This window comes from Embiotoca jacksoni, unplaced genomic scaffold (assembly GCF_022577435.1).
Source record: "Embiotoca jacksoni isolate LCO1_2020_lvr unplaced genomic scaffold, fEmbJac1.0.p SCAF_18, whole genome shotgun sequence".
NCBI lineage: Eukaryota > Metazoa > Chordata > Actinopteri > Embiotocidae > Embiotoca > Embiotoca jacksoni.
In genome coordinates this window covers 253,234-276,868 of record NW_027185318.1, presented here as the reverse complement: position 1 = coordinate 276,868, position 23,635 = coordinate 253,234, and the positions used below count along the sequence as shown (strand labels likewise).

Below are 23,635 nucleotides of genomic sequence, written 5' to 3'. Positions count from 1 at the left end.
TTTCAAAAAATATGGACTTAGATGTAGGTTATCACACACACTTGCTTAGTTGTTTAAGTTCTGAATAGGCAAAGACAACCTCCACTGACAAGATATATCACATAAAGCAGCCGATCAAAATGTGTTCTTGTGGAGCCAAAAAGATCATTACTGCATCTTCTGTTACAGACTAGCAACACATAATTGGGAAACACCAATTACTTTTTCTTTTACATGGGTAAAAATAAATCTATTTATAAATTTGCTTTTGATGGCTGCATAATTTAATGACATACAGCAAATCAAATTTTTGAACAAAGCACTGTATTGGAACAAGACTACGATGTTAAAGATGCTCCAAAAGGAGACTCAATAACTGCTTTAATGATTAGTTGATAGAAAAGTAGAACTATTCTGAGAATCGATAATTCATTTAGTCATTTAAATTTTTTACATTCTATGTTTCCAGGTTCTCTAATGTGAATATTTTCTTTGGTAAACGGGATATGTCGTTGTCCGTTCTACTTCTTATAAAACCATAAACGGGTCTAATCCAGGAATACCGACTTCAGAGCATTTTTACTGAGTCCAGAAGACTCCCTACTTGGACACGCCCACTTTCTGGATGTTTGCGCTGCTGATGACGTCACGGCTTTAAATATTCCCGTCGCTTCTTCCCAGCGTCCCCCCCACCCCCCACCCTCCACCCCCTCCTCATCACCGGTCAGCCCGTTGAAGAGCCTCGCGCCTCGGCCATGCTTCTGTAGCCGTGCTAGCTTTAAGTTCTGCAGCAACGTCGGTACCGTCTGGACTCTGGTCTCCAACCCGCCGTGTGCTTCCAGCTGCCTCCCGGGAACAAAAGCGGCTCCTGGGCTTCAGTGCGGAAAGAAAAAAGGGTGGCGGAGAAGGACCGAGCGGAGTCGGGCGTGGTAGCCAGAAAAAAGTCATCTTTGTTAGAAGAACTTCAGAGAAACGGCCACGATGTCGCTGTCGGTGCCACAGAACGGAGTGAAGGCGGATAATGATCCGGTCATCGAGCTGTTTGTGAAGGTAAGACCGCAGCACATGTCGCCAGGAGCAGTTCCTGAACACAACACTTCCATCTGATGCTGTTCCTGAACACAACACTTCCATCTGATGGTGTTCCTGAACACAACACTTCCATCTGATGCTGTTCCTGAACACAACACTTCCATCTGATGGTGTTCCTGAACACAACACTTCCATCTGATGCTGTTCCTGAACACAACACTTCCATCTGATGGTGTTCCTGAACACAACACTTCCATCTGATGGTGTTCCTGAACACAACACTTCCATCTGATGCTGTTCCTGAACACAACACTTCCATCTGATGCTGTTCCTGAACACAACACTTCCATCTGATGGTGTTCCTGAACACAACACTTCCATCTGATGCTGTTCCTGAACACAACACTTCCATCTGATGGTGTTCCTGAACACAACACTCCCATCTGATGACACGTTGCTTCTCACAAAGTATGTTTTTGTTTGGTGGAACGATGCTATCTATAAGTTGGTTCACTTACAGAAACCCAAGAAGATGCTTTCTTGTCTTATTGAGTTTAATCTTTAGGTTTGAGATCCAAACCCTCGCTGCCTTTAAGGCCCTGAAGCCTGCAGCAGAGGGATCTTCCCATCGTGGGGAAGACCAGCCCTCCAGCTGGAAGCTGAACACTCATCCGTTAACCAAACCTTGTTGTGGTCATGAGAGAATGATCTGCTGCATCTCCATGCCTGGAAGTTGAGTAAAAAACATATAATGTCCCAAAGGGATCAATTATGTTGAACGAGCTTCTGATCCAGCAGTTCATTGATACTGAATCTGAAATGAGTCATTTGAATCTACAGTTGATGTTTGGGTCCGCTTGTCTTCCTCCAGTCGGCCGCCACAGATCTGTGGAGGAAGAGCAGCGTGAGGCTGTAGAGATGTACTTACCTGTTTTATATATATATATATATATATGTATATGTATATATATATATATATATATATATATATATATATATATATATATATATATATATATATATATATATATATATATATGTATATATAAGTTGTACCAGCGCTGCCAGTGTGGTGCATTCACATGTCATCAGTAGTGATCCAGTTGTTGAAGGCTGCATCACTGTTGGTGTTGTTTACTGGGAAGTTGGTCACATTCAGTCGGGGTGATGTTTCAGCTGCTCGATGGAGGATCTTGGTATATTTGATGTTATCAGTTCTACAACTGCCTTCCTACAAACTCTACTGCATGTCTGCCTCAGGAGAGCGTGATGACGGTGGGGGGAGGCGCCGCCATGTTGTCTTTCTTCAGCCTGTTCCTTTTCAGGGCGGGAAAACTCTGTAGGAGAAAAGGGGGTAGGGGGAGGAGGCGGTGCGGGGCAAGGGGAAGAAGGTGGAGAGGGAGGAGGCGGTGCGGGGCAAGGGGGAGGAGGTGGAGAGGGAGGAGGCGGTGCGGGGCAAGGGGGAGGAGGTGGAGAGGGAGGAGGCGGTGCGGGGCAAGGGGAAGGAGGTGGAGAGGGAGGAGGCGGTGCGGGGCAAGGGGGAGGAGGTGGAGAGGGAGGAGGCGGTGCGGGGCAAGGGGGAGGAGGTGGAGAGGGAGGAGGCGGTGCGGGGCAAGGGGGAGGAGGTGGAGAGGGAGGAGGCGGTGCGGGGCAAGGGGAAGGAGGTGGAGAGGGAGGAGGCGGTGCGGGGCAAGGGGGAGGAGGTGGAGAGGGAGGAGGCGGTGCGGGGCAAGGGGGAGGAGGTGGAGAGGGAGGAGGCGGTGCGGGGCAAGGGGGAGGAGGTGGAGAGGGAGGAGGCGGTTGGGGAGGGGGAAGAGAGGGGGGTAGTAAAGAGTATAATGGTGATGGCTGCACCTCTAAAAACATTTATAAATGCCATATATGACAGTTAGAGGTGTGTGTGTGTGTGTGTGTGTGTGTGTGTGTGTGTGTGTGTGTGTGTGTGTGTGTATATATATATATAATGCTGTTGTTCTCACTGTGCAGCATTAACCTGTCATGGAGACAACAGGTTTCCAGAGTCTCATGACTGAATTGGGCCTCTGTGTTGTGTATCAGTGAGTGGGTGGGGCCTCTGTGTTGTGTATCAGTGAGTGGGTGGGGCCTCTGTGTTGTGTATCAGTGAGTGGGTGGGGCCTCTGTGTTGTGTATCAGTGAGTGGGTGGGGCCTCTGTGTTGTGTATCAGTGAGTGGGTGGGGCCTCTGTGTTGTGTATCAGTGAGTGGGTGGGGCCTCTGTTGTGTATCAGTGAGTGGGTGGGGCCTCTGTTGTGTATCAGTGAGTGGGTGTGGCCTCTGTGTTGTGTATCAGTGAGCGGGTGTGGCCTCTGTGTTGTGTATCAGTGAGCGGGTGTGGCCTCTGTGTTGTGTATCAGTGAGTGGGTGGGGCCTCTGTGTTGTGTATCAGTGAGTGGGTGGGGCCTCTGTGTTGTGTATCAGTGAGTGGGTGGGGCCTCTGTTGTGTATCAGTGAGTGGGTGGGGCCTCTGTTGTGTATCAGTGAGTGGGTGTGGCCTCTGTGTTGTGTATCAGTGAGTGGGTGTGGCCTCTGTGTTGTGTATCAGTGAGTGGGTGGGGCCTCTGTGTTGTGTATCAGTGAGTGGGTGTGGCCTCTGTGTTGTGTATCAGTGAGTGGGTGGGGCCTCTGTGTTGTGTATCAGTGAGTGGGTGGGGCCTCTGTGTTGTGTATCAGTGAGTGGGTGGGGCCTCTGTGTTGTGTATCAGTGAGTGGGTGGGGCCTCTGTGTTGTGTATCAGTGAGTGGGTGGGGCCTCTGTTGTGTATCAGTGAGTGGGTGGGGCCTCTGTTGTGTATCAGTGAGTGGGTGGGGCCTCTGTGTTGTGTATCAGTGAGCGGGTGTGGCCTCTGTGTTGTGTATCAGTGAGCGGGTGTGGCCTCTGTGTTGTGTATCAGTGAGCGGGTGGGGCCTCTGTGTTGTGTATCAGTGAGTGGGTGGGGCCTCTGTGTTGTGTATCAGTGAGTGGGTGGGGCCTCTGTGTTGTGTATCAGTGAGTGGGTGGGGCCTCTGTTGTGTATCAGTGAGTGGGTGTGGCCTCTGTGTTGTGTATCAGTGAGTGGGTGTGGCCTCTGTGTTGTGTATCAGTGAGTGGGTGGGGCCTCTGTGTTGTGTATCAGTGAGTGGGTGTGGCCTCTGTGTTGTGTATCAGTGAGTGGGTGTGGCCTCTGTGCTGTGTATCAGTGAGTGGGTGTGGCCTCTGTGTTGTGTATCAGTGAGTGGGTGTGGCCTCTGTTGTGTATCAGTGAGTGGGTGTGGTCTCTGTGTTGTGTATCAGTGAGTGGGTGTGGCCTCTGTTGTGTACTAGTGAGTGGGCGGGGCCTCTGGGAACAGCTGATAACAAACTGCTCTCCACTGATCTGTGATCTGTTGCGCTGCCTCATATCAAAGTGTATCTGAATAGATGTGACATGATGTCATTGTTCCCCGTTAGAGCAGCTGACTGCCGGCTCATCGGTCCTCTGGTTACCAGCTGTGTTCGTAGCAACCGTTGTCATAGCGCCAAGTGAAAGCTCAACATTGTGCTCATTGCTGAGGGTGTATGATATAAAGACTTTGTGAGAAGGAGGATCGACCTTTGACCTCATCAGATTAGAAATGTTTCTGCTCCACACGTCTGTGGAACTTGACAAAGTGGTAATAAACACTACATTTTATGTCATTATCAAATATTACTCCCAATGACTACAACTCTACCTGATTTCAGTAGTGTGGTTGTCTCGTGTTTCTTCTCCAGGTTGGTGAAGAAGATTCATTGTTGTTTTATGTGTATAATTATCTTCACACTATATGTTTTCATTGTTATTTAAAGCCTTTCTAAGCTTCCCTGAGTTCATTTGGGACCGATATCCCAGGAGGTTATTCTCCACCACAGGACATTAAATAGAACATAGATAAGTGAAGCGAGTCTTTATCTGTACTTGTGATAGGAGCCCATGTCAGGGTCACATGACTGCTGCCTTCAGCCTTCCACAGCCAGTAAACAGGTTCTAGTGCTTTCAGTCTGTGTTTGCGTGTCCTTCAGTCTCATGGAAACAGGAGGAAGTCTGCAGCGCTGCTGTTGGTTGGTCAGGATGAAACGTTTCCGTCCACTCTGGAGGAGCAAATCATGTCTGACACACAACCGCCCACTTTCCCTCCATTGTTGTGGTCCAGGCTCTGAGAGCCGCTGGTCGGCCGGCGGACGCCGTGCTTTGCCGTGTATTCAAAAGGCCTCGTGAAGAACCGCTTGTGTCGTGTTGTGCTGTCAGGAACGTGATAATCAGACCTGCCTTGTGATCGGCTGTTTTTATGGAAACAAAATGACCTTTTCCAGCAATGCTTTTGCATGAAATGCCATGCGAGTCAAAGTGTGGCGATGATCAGCTGACCGAGAGGAGGATGAAGGTTATAATATATGACTTTAAACTTCCTGCATTTCAGGCACCATTTTCATGTTTAATAATGGTTCATCTTTTCCCCTGATGGTATTCAAGGTAACGGACTGCTGCTTATTTATTTTCATGACAATCTATGGAGCATTTTATTTCCCTGCGTATGCAGCCATGCTGACTGGGGACAGAGACGGATGTCTGCTTGCTGCTGTACAGAACTGCTTCTTCTGTGTTGCTGATCTGGAACTTTGTCATGACACCAATTTGAAGAGCAGCTTTCCAGTCACTCTTTGCATTTTTATTGGACATATATTAAGTTATGTTCTTGTCTGTAGAATATAACCTGGGTCATCGTAACACAATCTTGTGTTTCCTCATCACTTACCTGCTGTCTTGAGAATCCCGAACATCCTGTTTGGATTATTTCCATGTAATGCAGTAACCCCCCCCTTAAGAAGTCAGCCTCCAGCTTTCCACATCATGCAGTGGTTCCTGGATCGTGGTTCTGTGCTCCAGCGCAGTAGGCTTATATGTTACTGGAGGTCTAAAGGTTTCCTCTGACTGAAGCTTGAGTCAGAACATTTCCATGTTCCAGCAGAATCTGAGTCCTCAGTACACTCATCCAGTTTCTAATGGTCAGTCCAGCCTGAGTCACTGGGACATGGAGCCAAACCTTAATGCTTCTTTGGCCAAAATCTGCCACTTGCCTTCAGTATGAAGTGCCGACAGGTGGCCTCAGATTCCTGGTTGAATTTGCAGTCTTTTTCTGATTTAAATCATAAGGTTGCCAGATTTCATTACAACTTCACACACTTAAGACCATTTTTTTTTAAGGGTTCTTGTGTTTAGAACATAAATATTAGAAGAAAAAGATTGCCATCTCTTGCAAAAAAATATTCCTGTATTCCTTAGTTTTGTTTTGTCATTATTCCAGGTTACCCATATTGGAATTACAATTAAAAAAATATTTGCTGGGGGTGTAATTGACAATGATGATTTTTTTTTCTATAACCAGTTGATGTGGCAGCATGATGGTGCAGAGGTTAGCACTGTCACCTCAGAGAAAAGGTTGTGGGTTCAAACCTGGGGGTCAGCGGGGGTCTTTCTGGGAGGAGTTTGCATGCTCATGCGTTGGATTTATTTCATTCAATAGTGGACGTTAGTTGCACACAAGACGTTTGCTTTGGTTGCAACTTACAGAATTGTGTTAAATCAACACAAAGTATTTATGATCCATCAACACAAGTACTTTGTGTTGGTACAAAGTTATTGAAACTTGATTGAATGAAATAAATGAACCTCTTTGATCATTTAAGCGGAACAGTTTGGTCAATTTATTTCTTCTCTACTTCCTTTAATTAGAACTTTGATGCACAAAGAACCGTGTTTTAGACCGTCACAATGGGACAAGAGTTACAAGCATCAGTTACTCCTTCACTGGTGGAGCAGCTCCACCTGTCAGTCAGGAGTAAAGGAGCAGCTCCACCTGTCAGTCAGGAGTAAAGGAGCAGCTCCACCTGTCAGTCAGGAGTAAAGGAGCAGCTCCACCTGTCAGTCAGGAATAAAGAGCTACAATAACTGCTCTGGGCTCAGTGAGCCAAACACAACAGTGAGCTGTATTTGGGGTCAGGCATTGGGCCTTGACAGTTCAGTTACATGCAACTCCGTTATTACTTCAGACAGATACCTCCTTTATAAGGCATACAAAAGTCCAGTTGGCCGATTGTAACGCCAGTTGTAACGCCCCGTTCTCCAGATCCTGAAGCATCACCACACCATCGGATGACTCCCACAGCAGAACCGTCACTGCCTGGTGTCTCTGGTGACGGAGGTCCCAACTGCTGTTCCCTCTATGGCACTTAGTGTCGACCGCAGTCATGTCCTGTTGAAAGGAAAATAATGTTGTTAAAGATATGCTTGCTTATAACAAAATCTTAAAACAAATTTACTTTTGAAAATGTGGCAAAAGCACCACCTACTTTTGAACATGCCGTGTCTTCTGGCAGCAGGTCCTCCAGCTCTTTGTTGTGGTGGATCACAGCCCTTTAATCTCGCTGTCTTCCTGAAAGATCAAAACAAAGACACAGCAAGGTTTTTGATACGAATTGCCAGTAGCAGTGACAAAAGTGTGCACAGACCAAAAAAAAAATCTTGAAACTGTCCTGTAACAGTTGACTGGTGAGGTTCGCATCAGCATTAAGAATCCAAATTAAATGTAATGCTCCTCTCTGATCACCTATGAATAAAGATCATTGAATTAAAAGGTTTTTGCTTTTAGCAAAACTGAACATGGACATCAGCTGTTGTTCCTTCCTTTGATTTAAGTGATGGAGCGCTGAGGACGACGTGCAGACCTTAAAGCTGCCGCTCCGCCATGGTTTTAACAACATATGAGACATCTTTCAAATATTCACATTATTTTTCCACCCCGAGTGATAGAGAGCAGTCAGATTTTGGACTCCGATTGTCTCAAACGACAAGAAATCTTTTTTTTAATTTAGAGGCCAACTGACACACACGAGACATTCGTTACTCCAAAACCAACCAGCCAATCACATCGCTGCATGCACTGCGCTGGATTTAACATCATTTGATTTCTGATATTTAATATACGGAAGTACATCCTAATGGAGCCGAGCACTTGTTAAACAACAATGGAGATGCCTCTAATCCAGTCGTTTTCACCACAACTGGAGCCCAGCGGAGGTTTGATGGACGTCTGACGTCAGTCTGCAGCTGAAAGAGCAACAACACTTAAAACACTGATAAAAAAAAGACCTCAATAATCCAGAATGTGAAGATTATCCTCTAAAAAAGAAACGTGCGGGAAAGTCCAGTTTTGTTCTGCTACTCTTTGTGACCAACTTCACTCTAAAGGCAGAACCAGCCCGGCCAAGTCCGACGTGATGAGTACCGCTAACGACCTGCTAACTCCCTGCTAACGGCCTGCTAACGGCCTGCTAACGGCCTGCTAACGCCCCGCTAACTCCCCGCTAACGGCCTGCTAACGCCCTGCTAACTCCCTGCTAACTCCCTGCTAACTCCCTGCTAACGCCCTGCTAACTCCCTGCTAACGGCCTGCTAACGCCCTGCTAACTCCCTGCTAACGCCCTGCTAACTCCCTGCTAACTCCCTGCTAACTGCCTGCTAACGCCCTGCTAACGCCCTGCTAACGGCCTGCTAACGGCCTGCTAACGCCCTGCTAACTCCCTGCTAACGCCCTGCTAACTCCCTGCTAACTCCCTGCTAACTGCCTGCTAACTCCCTGCTAACGCCCTGCTAACGGCCTGCTAACGGCCTGCTAACGCCCCGCTAACTCCCCGCTAACGGCCTGCTAACGCCCTGCTAACTCCCTGCTAACTCCCTGCTAACTCCCTGCTAACGCCCTGCTAACTCCCTGCTAACTCCCTGCTAACGCCCTGCTAACGCCCTGCTAACGGCCTGCTAACGGCCTGCTAACGGCCTGCTAACTCCCTGCTAACGCCCTGCTAACGGCCTGCTAACGCCCTGCTAACGGCCTGCTAACTCCCTGCTAACTTCCTGCTAACTCCCTGCTAACGCCCTGCTAACTCCCTGCTAACGCCCTGGTAAGTCCCTGCTAACGAGCTGGCTGCGACCAACAGGACTAGCTAACGCTGGCTGCTTCACCGGTACCAAAAACACCCTCAACCGTCAACATCAGTAAAAAATAAAACCCAACCGCATTGAGGTCCGTTCACAAATGTGCAGAAATAAATGAACAGCTCGGCCGTCGGTTAGCAGCAGGCTGACAGCCGACTCTCAGGACTTCATACTAGATATTTATTAACTTAATTTATTGACATTAATTTGAGATTCACATTTATCTGTCCGTACTTCCTGAGTTTAACTATGGAGTCCGAGGGGAGGAGCTTCTTCTGGAAGCTTTGATGCACGTTGCTGCGTGACATCTCCAGAAAATCCTGATGTTGGGATCAAGTTCTGGATCCATGAACTGTAAACAGGAGTTGAACATGTTCAGGTACTTCGTGGAGATTCAACACAACTCTGGAACCAAACAGGAAACAACCAACACAATAAATCCAACACACAATAAATCCAACACAATAAATCCAACACACAATAAATCCAACACAATAAATCCAACACACAATAAATCCAACACACAATAAATCCAACACACAATAAATCCAACACACAATAAATCCAACACAATAAATCCAACACACAATAAATCCAACACACAATAAATCCAACACAATAAATCCAACACAATAAATCCAACACACAATAAATCCAACACAATAAATCCAACACACAATAAATCCAACACACAATAAATCCAACACACAATAAATCCAACACACAATAAATCCAACACAATAAATCCAACACAATAAATCCAACACACAATAAATCCAACACAATAAATCCAACACAATAAATCCAACACACAATAAATCCAACACAATAAATCCAACACAATAAATCCAACACACAATAAATCCAACACACAATAAATCCAACACACAATAAATCCAACACAATAAATCCAACACACAATAAATCCAACACAATAAATCCAACACACAATAAATCCAACACAATAAATCCAACACACAATAAATCCAACACAATAAATCCAACACACAATAAATCCAACACAATAAATCCAACACACAATAAATCCAACACAATAAATCCAACACAAGGCCCGCCTCCTTCATTTCACTGTATTCTCCCAAACACGTGTGTGTGAATGGTTGTGTGTCTGTGTGTGTGAATGGTTGTGTGTCTGTGTGTGTGAATGGTTGTGTGTCTGTGTGTGTGAATGGTTGTGTGTCTGTGTGTGTGAATGGTTGTGTGTCTGTGTGTTGGCCCTGTGATGGACTGGCGACCTGCAGGGTGGACCCCGCCTTGCCCCAAGTCAGCTGATATAGGCTCCGCCCCATGTGACCCTGATGGATATAATCTGCTGATTGCAGATAATTCACTTTGTCTCTAAAATGCTCAACATTATGTCATCAGATGTTTTTGTCCCACCAAAGACTGAACGTCTGTATTTGTTGCCTCATAAGGCATTTTGGGGAACTTTGTGGCTTGTGAATCTTTTGAAATAAAGCAGTAAGTCTTCTCATTACTAGCTTTAACCTGTAAACCTTTGAGATTGTTTCATTTTTGAATATATTTTCCAGGCTTTCCAAAGATTCAAAACTGCCTGATATTTCACAAAACAGATTAAAGATAAGACTGTACATTTTTTGGGTGTATCAGAAAGCTTTTTTGTTGTTTTTCATCCCATTAAGCATCTCATGAACACTAAATATTTCTACTGTGATCAGCTGATCTCTCGGTACAGAATAGATGGCGATTTATTAAAGCGCAGCGTGTCCAACAATGTCTGGTTGAGTGACGGTTTGCTGAGAGCAGCGGAGGAGGAAGGTCGTTTGTGGGAGAAGCTCTCGGGTTTGGAGACGTACTACAAGTCAACGGACTTTTCAAAACATTGTCTCAATTTAAAGGATTTATTAGTCCCAGTGATGATCTGAAACATGAACATAGTACATTACATCTGCTCAACTTGCAGCTACATCACCTTTCTGTCTGCTGCTTGCTGACATGTTGGCAGAACACATGGTCTCGCTGGTCAGGAACAATGTTGGATGAACAGCGAAGGAAAGGAGCTTTTCTGTGAACTCCACCAGGAGATTGTGTCACAAACAGGCAACAAACCCTTTGGTGCACATGTTGGATGAACAGTTAATGGCAGCCGTCCTTGAACACTGAATCTGTGCTCTAAACTTCGTCCCTTCAAGACAAGCTAACAATTTTCACAACAGACTTCTGAAGACGGCCAATGTTTGGATCCACTTATAAACAAGGTCATGTTGTATCATGACTAAGTCTCCTTAGTGTCTCTAGATCAATCGAGTTGTACTCAAACGGGCCACAAATGACAAGTGTGATGTGTAATCGTTCTGTTGTGGTAAATTACCGTATTATAATTAATGCTATCTTGGTGGGATGCAAAGACGAAAGATCTGTTTTATGATGATTCAAAAAGATCTACTTATTGTTAGTCTGGATTCTGTTTCCCTGTTTTTACCTTTCAACACGTGGAGCACCGTATGTCTGCTTGAAATGGTTTTATTTGTATACCATGAACAGACTTACAGAAAGATGCACTTTTTTTTTAATATTGCATTTTGCTGTCTGAAATTTATACCATTAAAGTAAAAGAAACGGGAAGCACATTATTCCATGCATTAATATTTCTATTAACATTATACTGTAAAAGTTATTTGTAGCTATTAATTACTGTATTTTTCGGACTATAAGGCGCACCGGATTATAAGGCTCATGAAGCAAAACAACTGTGGCCATCTCGCTTTGTTCCCGAGGAAGCTCTGTTTGGTCTTCTTTACTTGGTGCATTTCATTTTCTTGCTTCCTCCACTTCCGTACCATTGATCCATTGATGTTGAATTCTTTGCGGCTCTATTCTCATGTTCTGCTGCGTAGATAATTGCTTGGAGTTTGAAACCAGCTTCGTAAGCATGCCTCTTTATAGGTGCCATTTTTGGAGTCCTTTTATGTACACACAAATGTCCTGTGATATAATGTTGAAGCACAGTAAGTATTACGTATAACAGGTGGAGGGGGTAAGCGTACTAAATACTGTTCTCTGACTGGTTTATTGTAGTTAACGCATACTCCTTCCATGAATGCACTTTTAGTTCAGACATTACATTCCTGTTACGGGCCGATCAGGTGGTGACCCGGCGTACCGTAATGCTCCGAATATCCACTGAGCGGAGCGGCTTCGTTGCTTACCAAAGTCGTACTTACACATTTCGACAGATGTTTGAGCGCATTGTACGACATAAAATCGATCAATAAGCACAAGTAACCATACATAAGGCGCGCTGGATTATAAGGCGCACTGTCAATTTTTGAGAAAATTTAAGGATTTTAAGTGCGCCTTATAGTCCGAAAAATACGGTAAACCTATCTCATAATGTCCTTGCTCTATAGGTTATGTAATTATATTTAAAAAGTGACAATCAGTACAGTAAATGATCAGATATTATAAACTTAAAATGTCGAGCCTTAAAAACACAGCAGCGGTTGGGTTTGAGTGCCGAGCTGTTCTCCAGCTGAAGCGGACGTCTGAGCTCAAATTAATACTGACCGCGTTACATTCTGCATTCTGCAAAGTCAACCAATACCACCATAAGATGACAAACCACGTCAGCCCAGTCACAGTTTTAACTCCAGCCCAGCTTCTGTACTTGTCCAGCAAACAGGGAGAGGCGTTGCCATGACGTTTCCATGGCCGCCCACTCTCAAATGGACATTCCTGCCATGCGTCAAAGCAGGAGGAGGAAAGCTGCAGCGCCTGCTGCGTCCACCGTTCCTTATTCGGTCAAGTGTGGCTTGAACTTGCTGAGCAGCACAACCAATTTAGAATATGAAGTGTGTTGGGGAGGGTGAAGCACTAAAATTAGGCTGAGCAGAGACTGGGAGGGCCGAGCCCACATGAACAGGAGTCATTGTCACTGTGATAAAACTTTGTGGTCTTTCTCAGATATGGATGAGAACGATCCGGTTAAATGTTAAACAGCTTTGTGTTTTATGTGCCTGCTTGTAAAATATTGTGGGACTGGACTTTAATAGGATACCTTGTGTGTCTCTTAAAAGTACACATACCTTCTACTGCATACATGGTTATATAATGTTCACAATTATTTGTAAGGCCGCAAATCATGTTCATCACTGCTCAGATGTTTGGTCCTTACATCAGTGGCTCCATGAGCAAAGTCAGACAGGAAGTGATAAAGCTATGACCTCACTTTGCTGGAGAAGACATGGTGTCCCTGGTTGACTGAGTGTCATTGTACTGCTGCTGGGCCTCGCTGCCCGGGACACTAACCCTGAGACAACATGTGACTCCGCAGGGCAGCTGTGTGTGCTCAACATCAGAGAAACAAGCATCTGTTGCTTTAGCGTCCACGGAGCCTAAATAAAGCCTGACAGCCTGTTAGCAGCCGTCAACTGTTGCTGCTCCACACGTTGTTGTAGCCGACTCAGCAGGAGCAAATCTGTATGAATCTGGGTAAAAGATGATGTAACCATCTGAAAAATGGGAGTCATTTTTGACACGGGAGGAAAAACAGCAACCTACAAACTGAGTACTTCCTCCTCCTGCTGGGCGTCTCCGTGAATGATGTTTGTTTTGGAAATGACACGGTTTACTTCATGGAAAAATATGCATCTTTTTCAACTGGTGTAATTTGCCTTATAAGGGCCTGCTCTGAAATAATTAGTTTTATTGGTGTGTGTGTGTGTGTGTGTGTGTGTGTGTGTGTGTGTGTGTGTGTGTGTGTGTGTTTCCCCCTGGCTAACTGATGACGTGCCTAAAACTCCACAAACAAAAAGTGCTTTGTGTTGTTGCTTTATGGAAGTTCTCCAGAAGATCTTTTCTGAATGTCACTAAAATAGAAGCTCTCTGGAAACTGTTAGTTAAGTGAAAGAGGACAGTTTGAAAAAGCGGACCCTAAAACTCTTCCAACTTATTCTCGTCCTCAGACTTAATATAAAAATCCATGTCCTGATGCTCCAGATGTTTTCAGTGATTGACAGGTCTGGACTGCAGGAGGCCAGTTTATCAGCGGACTCTTCTACTAGAGAACCATGCTGTTGGAATACGTGCAGAATGTGGTTGGACGTTGTTCTGCTGAAATAAACAAGACCTTCCCTGAAAGAGACGTTGTCTGGATGGCAGCATATGTTGCTCCAAAACCTGAATATATCATTCCGCTTCTGTAATTCCTACAACCACCTGTAGGGTCTCGAGCATTAGTTATTTTGTTGTTGTTTTCTCAAAAAAAATGAAAAGGCCTGAAAAATATTGTTCCAATAATCTGATAACTTCTGACAACTCCAGAATATATTCTGCACAATTTCATCACCTCACTTCAGTCTGTTGGTAAAATGTAGGACAGCTGTTCCTTAAATTTACAGCGGAAACGCAGCATCATCACGTAAACTAAACAAAGCAGCCTCTTCGGTGGGAGTAACAGGACATTCTTGGAATAGTTTCTTCCTCCTCTATAAATGACCAACCTCCCTCTGACTTTGCAGAGGGGCCCGGGAGGAGGGAAGAGGGAGGAGGAGGAGGAGGAGGAGGAGGAGGAGGAGAAGGAGAAGAAGAAGAAGAAGAAGGAGCCAGGTGCACTCTGCCTCTCCTTTTCCTCCCTCTTAAGGCATCTATTACCACTTGTTCTTCTTCATGTCGGTTAGGACTACACGGGAGCTCTAATTTCCTCATTACTTCCTGTAATATCTTTCTCTCTGTGCTGTCGGCCTGCTGCAGACTGCTGAGGTCCGGAGCTCTGTGGTGGTTCTGAGGAATGAAACGGTGGGATGGTTTCTTCTCGCAGAGACAGAATCAGACGAACCCAGTTTAAGAACAGTAAACTTTTTTTTTTTTTAAGATTTAGAAATAACATTCTGTCATTTATGTTTTTATCACCGCCAAAAGAAGGCTTACCTCAGACATTACCTGGCAATTGTTTATTCCTCCACACTGTGCTCTGCTTTCCATGTCAGATGGTCTGGCCATTGCCATGGAAACAGTTGCTGTGCTGTGTTACCACCCTTGATCCAGAATTGAATGGTTCTCTGTAAGTGTCGCTCTGTGGGGGAAATGAGTAATAATCCCATAGATGTCTTTCTGATCCCCGGAGGATCAGCTGATCCTCGTCGCTGCAGTGTCGTGTTGGCCGTGGTCTCTCTCTCCCCCCCCCCCCCCCCCCCCCCAAAAAAAAAAAAAAAAAAAAAAGACTTCAGGGCGAGAGCTTTATTTTGGAATTGAATCATGTAATGTGAAAAGGCGACTTTCATTTGCCAATGACAGAGATCTAATCCAAGCTTTTCCAATAATGAATTGAGAGGGAGAAGGAGCGGGAGAGGATGGTGTCGGTACAATGAGAGCAGCAGGCAGATCCTACCGGCACCATGCAGAGGACAACAGCAGCCGTCTGTCCACCAGCAACGAGCTGCTGGACTGACTGACCCCTGAAAACAAAACGCTCTGTTGAGGACAGAACAACCTGCAGCTCTGAAATTAATTATTTATTATTAAATTAAATTATTTCCATTAAACCAATTGGAATCTTTTTTTATTCAACAATTTTTTTTAAATCTGTGGGGAATGTAAGTGTTTGTTGAAAAACACAGTTGTAGGTATTTTGCATTGTTCACATGGACACACTTCGCCTCATCTTTGTAGTTTCTAAAAAGAGTGAAAAGAAGAACTAAAGCAGAAGTGAACGGGTGACGAGCAGAAACAAAAGGAACAACGTTCAACCTTTCAGCTACAGGAACACGGACAGAAGACGTGTCTACAGCTCTCGTACTGTAATGACCTCCATGCCTGTGCTTGTGAGTAGAGGAGAACCTCAACAGGCTTCGGTGGTGCTGCATCAATATGTTCTAAAACTTCATCCCATTTTCTAAGTCAGTCTAAAAAGTAGAAAGGTGACCCAATTCAACAAATGAGGTACAACTACTATACTTGGTTGTTTATTTATTGATAAAAATGATCCAATATTACATTTGTAAGGCTCCAGGATTAGCAGCTCATTTGAAGGTGACCTTAGAATCAGAACGAGAATCTTTCCAAATCTGAGATTCACAACATGTTTAAGTGTATCGTGGCATGAGTGGAGGAGATTTCTGAGGAGTGCTTGTCAACAAATCCATCATTGAAGAGTTTGGACTCATCCACAGTCACAATGTAGAAAAATGGAGAACCTTATTCCATTTATGATGCATCATGGTTTGGGCCTGTTGTGGACAGAACGCTGTTTTTGAAGGAACAATGAATCCTGAATTATAAAAGGAAATGGCAGAACATCTGTCCTTAAACTGAATCCCAAAAGAGAACCTGGGCTGTGCAGCGAGACGACACCAAGTGTGCCCGATGGTTCAAGAAAAAAAATGTTTTGTGATGGGCGAGTCAAAGCCATGACCTTCAATCCTGCCCTGACCTTCAATCCTGCCCTGACCTCTGACCTTCAATCCTGCCCTGACCTTCATCCAACTGAAAAGCTGTCCAAGGACCTGAAGTGAAAGCCCACCACCATCAGAGCACCTGTGCACCAGTCAGCAGAGCTGCTTTCCTGAAAACAAACTTGGTTTTGATTTAATGCCCAAATCTCCTCTCAAACCTCCTCTTGTCTTCTGTCTGTTGCTGAATGCTGAGCGTTGGTCATTAAGTTGGAGGGACGCCTCCATCGATGTCATCGCACCGCTGCTCAGCTTTGTGTTTGTGCAGTCGAGCTAACGAGGAAACTAAAGGCCACCTGAGTCTTAATCACTCGTCGGTTTCCTGTTACTCTCAGATTCATGGGTGAAGTGTGCTGAAGCCTTTAAGACAAACTTCTCCCCTCTTTCCCTCCGACTTCGGTCTTTTTAAATGCAGCTTGAAAGACTCATTGTGTGAAATGGACCCGAGGCCGTAATGGTTGAGACGTGTTCTCTGCTCACATCGTCACCACGTTTCCATTTCAGCCTGAACTCCAGGCCGAGTGATGGAAACCGTTACAGCCAGTCAGGTTGTGTGTTATTTTTGCAGTAATGAAGTGTTAAATGTCTCCTCCCATCTAACGTTGCTGGAACTTCTCTTCTCTGTTTGTTGAAGGCCGGCTGTGATGGCGAGAGCATCGGGAACTGTCCGTTCTCCCAGAGGCTCTTCATGATCCTGTGGCTCAAAGGAGTCGTCTTCAACGTCACCACCGTGGACCTGAAGAGGTAAATCCTGCTCCTCCTCCACCCTCCACCCCCCACGCCCCCCCTCCTCTCTCCTCCACCTCCCCCGTCTCCTCCTCCTGCAGCCTCTGGAGGCCGTTTCTCCTCAACCGCTCACTTCCTGCCTGGATCTTGGTGGTCAACATACCTTTTTCAGTTTTTTACAACTGGAATTAGAAGACGGTAATTTTTCTTCCAGGAAATGTGCTTTCACGTAGATTCCAGTAGCAGAAGCGCTTCACCTCAAAGCCACAGTTTCTGTCTGTATGATTCATCTAAATCTTTTTTCCACTTGTTAAACCAGTCATGGTCCAGATTATTTTCAGCCATGTCCGACGGTCAGACGGACGTCTGGTTTCTAAGCTCTTTAATGTTCCAGTGTTGTTTGTCTATCAGACAACGAGTTGTTCACCAGGAGTCTCCTCATGGAGAACAGGCTGGACCTGATAAACGCTTCTGATGCCCCTCAAAGGAGGGAAGTTATGACCATTTGACTAGTCTTTGGTTTTCATCCATGCCTACGCTCCACATGAGTGCATTGGTTTGGGTATATTTGCATATATTTCCCTTGCTTACCCTTCCAGAGGGGATGTAACAGACAAAACAAAGTGTTGAAGGAAATGCTAGATGCCTCCTGCTTCATTCAGTCAATGACTGTCGTGTCTGTAATCTTCAGTCGGCATAAACGGACTGTTGTGAAAGCAGGCATGTGTTTGCCATATTTATGTCTCTTTTATTGGGTACTTCAATGGAAGAACAGTTCATGTTGTTAAACTTGTAGAAGGACATGGATGTCACTATATACATTAACCCTTTTTATGCTTCCTGAGTTGATGAGTTGTCTTCAAGGTTAAAGGTCAAGGCTGTCATGTTCATTTTTGTTTCTTTGAATCTCAAAGTAATTACGTGTCCTCTTCTCTGTGATATCACTGCATAACAGTAACACTTCCTCTTCACATGCCAAAGACTTGAAGTCATTTCCCCTTTTTGTGCCCTTAAATGGTTTGTCCCAAAACTCAGCTGCCATTCTCTGCATCGTCTGAACAAAAACCTGCAGCCGACTGTTGTTGCCAGTTATATTCATATTAACCTTAAAAATGTTTTCTACTGTCTGCTGGCTTATAGTCCGTCAGCTGGTTTATGTTGTTTTGACTGAAGATTCTGTGTTCGGTGGATTTCACAAGTCGTTCACAAAACTCATTCAACACTTACTCATTTCTGTATGTCGGCGTCATGAACCTGCTGCAGACATCTGGTACACAATGTGTTACACAATGTGCTGGTTTGAAGGCCACACAGAGGAGAACACACACACACACACACACACACACACACACACACACACACACACACACACACACACACACACACACACACACACACACACACAGATACAGACACACACACACACACACACACACAGATACAGACACACACACACACACACACACAGATACAGACACACACACACACACACACACACACACACACACACACACACACACACAGATACACGCACACACACACACACACACACACACACACAGATACACACACGCGCACACACACACACACACACACACACACACACACACACACACACAGATACACACACACACACACACACACACAGATACAGATACACACACACACACACACACACACAGATACAGACACACACACACACACACACACACACACAGATACACACACGCGCACACACACACACACACACACACACACACACACAGATACAGACACACACACACACACACACACACACACACACACACACACACACAGATACAGACACACACACACACACACACACACACACACACAGATACACACACGCGCACACACACACACACACACACACACACACACAGATACAGACACACACACACACACGCGCACACACACGCACACACACACAGTTAAAGACACAGCTGCTCTAGCTGGGGAAGGATGAGGTCTGTGTGGCCCTTGAAAAAACATTGTTTTCTAATTCTTGTAGAAAACCAGAACCTTTAAATACTTGAACTTACTGGAACCAAACACATAAATCTATTGATGTATCTCAGACCAATGTTGAGCTACTTGTTTCAATCACATTATTTCCTTGCTTACTTATATGTGGAAATCAAGGTTACTATTATTTGATAAATTCACAGTCCTGTATTGGTACCTCTGTCATCAGTCCACTGACATTTGTCCACTCTGTCTCCCAGGAAGCCCGCGGACCTCCAGAACCTGGCCCCCGGCACACACCCGCCCTTCATCACCTTCAATGGCGACGTCAAAACTGACGTCAACAAGATCGAGGAGTTTCTCGAGGATGTTCTCTGCCCACCCAAGTGAGTTCTTTCTCATCCCTGTGGTGACAACCTGCAGCACCTACTCACCAACCACATGGAACTAAAGTCATGAGCTCCGATATTAAATGCACTGGTAGCATGTAATAAGAGGCGGAGGCCTTTTGACAATTTTAATCTAAACAAATGTTTTACTTGCAAAACAGACTTCCAGCCTGTCTGCTGCACACAAGAGAAAATGGAGCATAGTGCGTAGGTATCATTTTGTTAGCAGCGCTTCAACACACATTTGTTCCTGTGTATATTTATGGCAGTAGGATGGAGAATGTGCACATTTTTACATATACAAATAAACTGTATGTTGTTATTTTGAGGAATAAGCCTTCACTGTTTGGCTGAACAGGTAACCATAGAAACCATAGAAAGGTCCTCTTTGTTGAGTTTGGTCTTCGTTTTTTTTTAATGGGGACAACAATAACAAAAATAGAGAATATAGCCAAATATCTCTCTCCCTTTTTCACTCATGCATGTGTTACCTCATGCTGTGTGCAGGTACATCAAGCTTGGTGTGAGGCATCCTGAGTCAAACACAGCTGGTATGGACATATTTGCCAAGTTTTCTGCATACATCAAGAACTCCAAACCAGATGGAAATGAGGGTAAGTTACACACACACACACACACACACACACACACACACACACACACACACCCCCACTGGTTAGGAGTATAAATCCAGAAACCTTCCTGTTGTGTCTGATTCCTGGGTGTCGTCGGTAGCTCTGCTCTGATTGGTCGGTGGCCTGACTCAGGAGCACAGCACCTTGTTCTGCTGCCTCCTCGCCTCCTTTTGCTCCCGTCTCACATGGAGCTTCCTAAAAAGCACACAGCAGCTGTACTCCGAATGAACTGGTGCCTACAATCTCATCCTTCCTGTTTATTTGTGGAGCCCCGATCCTGTAACAGAAAGTTCGTATCAGACACTTAACAGATAAGATAATGTGAACAATATAAAACATATGTTGACTATTCTCATCAAGATTCCGTTGCATAAAAATTGTGGAATTGTTTCCTGGAAGATGTTTATCGTACCAAAAAAAAAGTTTTGTCATGTTTTAGTTGGCTATTGTCCACCTTGAAAAAATATTGAACAATAGTGAGATGGATGTAAATACGGAGGCCGAATCTAAAGGGCTGCTTCAATGATAAGAGCTCTCCAAAGTAGTTCGTTCAACTGTTGAACTACTGTCGCCCTGTTTCAACATTCATATCAGAATTCCTAACAATGAGATGGATTGTTAATGATTGATCTGTGGATGGATGGATTGAAACGGGGGCATAAACCTGTACAGTCTGTTTGAAATGAGTGGTAGTTATTAAGCCTCTCAAATGTGTTCCACTGTTATTATACTAAAAATATCTAAGATTGTGCAGGTGTTCCAGACATCTCTGCTGCTTGTATTTCTGGTGGACCCATTCTGCATGTCTTTTGATGAAATGCTGCCCCCATGTGGTTGATCATCATATGGGTGAAGCAGCTGTAGTAAAAGAACTCTGGAAAACAGTAGATCATTTGTTAATAAATTAAACTTTGATTTAGATATTTTTAGTGCTAAATAAATATGTCTTGCACCTGTCTGCAGCGCTGGAGCGTGGGCTGCTGAAGACACTGCAGAAGCTGGATGAATATCTTCGCTCGCCGCTGCCCGATGAGATCGACCACAACAGCTTGGAGGACGTGAAGGTCTCTGACCGCAGATTCTTGGATGGAGATGAAATGACTCTGGCTGACTGTAACCTGCTGCCCAAACTGCACATAGTGAAGGTGAGAAGTTATCACAACTTAGACTGGACATCAGTCGGCTCGCAGTACCTGCGAGTCAGTCGGTCGCGGGTACCTGCGAGTCAGTCGGTCACGGTACCTGCGAGTCATTCGGTCGCGGTACCTGCGAGTCAGTCGGTCGCGGTACCTGCGAGTCAGTCGGTCACGGTACCTGCGAGTCAGTCGGTCACGGTACCTGCGAGTCAGTCGGGTCGCGGTACCTGCGAGTCAGTCGGTCACGGTACCTGCGAGTCATTCGGTCGCGGTACCTGCGAGTCATTCGGTCGCGGTAACCTGCGAGTCAGTCGGTCACGGTACCTGCGAGTCAGTCGGTCACGGTACCTGCGAGTCAGTCGGTCGCGGTACCTGCGAGTCAGTCGGTCGCGGTACCTGCGAGTCAGTCGGTCGCGGTACCTGCGAGTCATTCGGGTCGCGGTACCTGCGAGTCAGTCGGTCACGGTACCTGCGAGTCAGTCGGTCGCGGTACCTGCGAGTCAGTCGGTCGCGGTACCTGCGAGTCAGTCGGTCACGGTACCTGCGAGTCAGTCGGTCACGGTACCTGCGAGTCAGTCGGTACCAGCTGACGTGTCCACACCTGTGGGGGGTGCAGGGTTGATGTTGTTAGAAGCTGTTCTTACTGTCTGCCAGAGATATTCGTGCTCGTATTGTTTCTTTGAATTTAATAAAGTCAACCACATTTTCTGTCGTTGCAATGATGTTAATACAATCTGTCATAAATTAATTTGATTAATATTTTCTGAATGAATTGGTTATCCATCTTAATTTCTCAAAGCCCAAGTTATGTGCTCAAATATGTTGTTGTTCTCTAAATAACTGACCAAAATCCCCAAATATTCAGTTTTCCATGACAAAGACAAAACAAAAGATAATTGATTTATGATTGAATAACTATCAAAATTTTGATCAGATACATTTTCAGCGACCTCATTAATCAGTTTAATTTTTTTTGTATTGTTGGAGCTCTAAAATAAAGGCGCCCTTTATTGTGCTGAAAGCATGATGTCATCACGTAGCTCACTTCGTCCAACCAACAGTAGTTCACTGTTCTCCGAGAAAGAGGAACGTGTCAGTCCCTCAAAATTAACAACGTGGAACCAGGGAATATAAAAAAAGAAGACATTATAGATTTATTTTCTGATGATTAATCCCACATTTTGATAATGTGACATTGTTTAACAGAAGATATTTGCTGGATTAAAGTAGTTCTGAACTAATGCAAAGGAATTCATCCCCTGGGGAGTTCAGAATAAACTTCATAGCTTAGTTGTTAAATATTCCTTTCCTCCAGGTGGTGGCGAAAAAGTACCGCGGCTTCGACATGCCGAGAGAGATGACGGCTGTCTGGAAGTACCTGAACAACGCTTACACACGGGAGGAGTTCACCAACACCTGCCCCACTGACAAGGAGATCGAGATCGCTTATGCAGACGTGGCCAAGAGGCTGGTCAAGTAGTCCTCTATGGTGAACCCCCCCCCCCCCCCCCCCCCCCACACACACACTCTCTCTCTCTCACACACTCTACACCCCCCAACAGACTTTCGACTCCCCCCACACACTCTACACCCCCCCCCCACACACACACTCTACACCCCCCCCCACACACACACTCTACACCCCCCCCCACACACACACACTCTACACCCCCCCCCCACACACACACTCTACACCCCCCCCACACACACACACACTCTACACCCCCCCCCACACACACACACTCTACACCCCCCACACACACACACACTCTACACCCCCCACACACACACTCTACACCCCCCCCCCCACACACACTCTACACCCCCCCCCCCCACACACACTCTACACCCCCCCACACTCTACACCCCCCCCACACACACACACTCTACACTCCCCCCCCACACACTCTACACCCCCCCCACACACACTCTACACTCCCCCCCACACACTCTACACCCCCCCACACACACTACACCCCCACACACACACTCTACACCCCCCCACACACACACTCTACCCCCCCCCACACACACACACTCTACCCCCCCCCCCCACACACACACACTCTACCCCCCCCCACACACACACACACACTCTACACCCCCCCACACACTCTGCACCCCCCCCCACACACACACCCCCACACACTCTACCCCCCCCCCACACACACACTCTACACCCCTCCCACACACACACTCTACCCCCCCCACACACTCTGCACCCCCCCCCCCCCACACACACACTCTACACCCCCCCCACACACTCTGCACCCCCCCCCCCACACACCCCCACACACTCTACACCCCCCCCCCCA

General features: G+C 45.8%; 1 protein-coding gene across 1 annotated transcript; it reads left to right on the top strand.

Annotated features, from left to right (window-relative positions):
• Positions 1-693: 693 nt before the first annotated feature.
• Positions 694-23,635, top strand: clic4 (chloride intracellular channel 4). Its single transcript, XM_069151845.1, has 6 exons — positions 694-1,029; positions 17,083-17,192; positions 19,421-19,546; positions 20,057-20,163; positions 21,148-21,329; positions 22,636-23,635. Exons 1-6 carry the CDS (start codon positions 961-963, stop codon positions 22,798-22,800), a joined length of 759 nt encoding a protein of 252 aa, XP_069007946.1. The 5' UTR covers positions 694-960; the 3' UTR covers positions 22,801-23,635.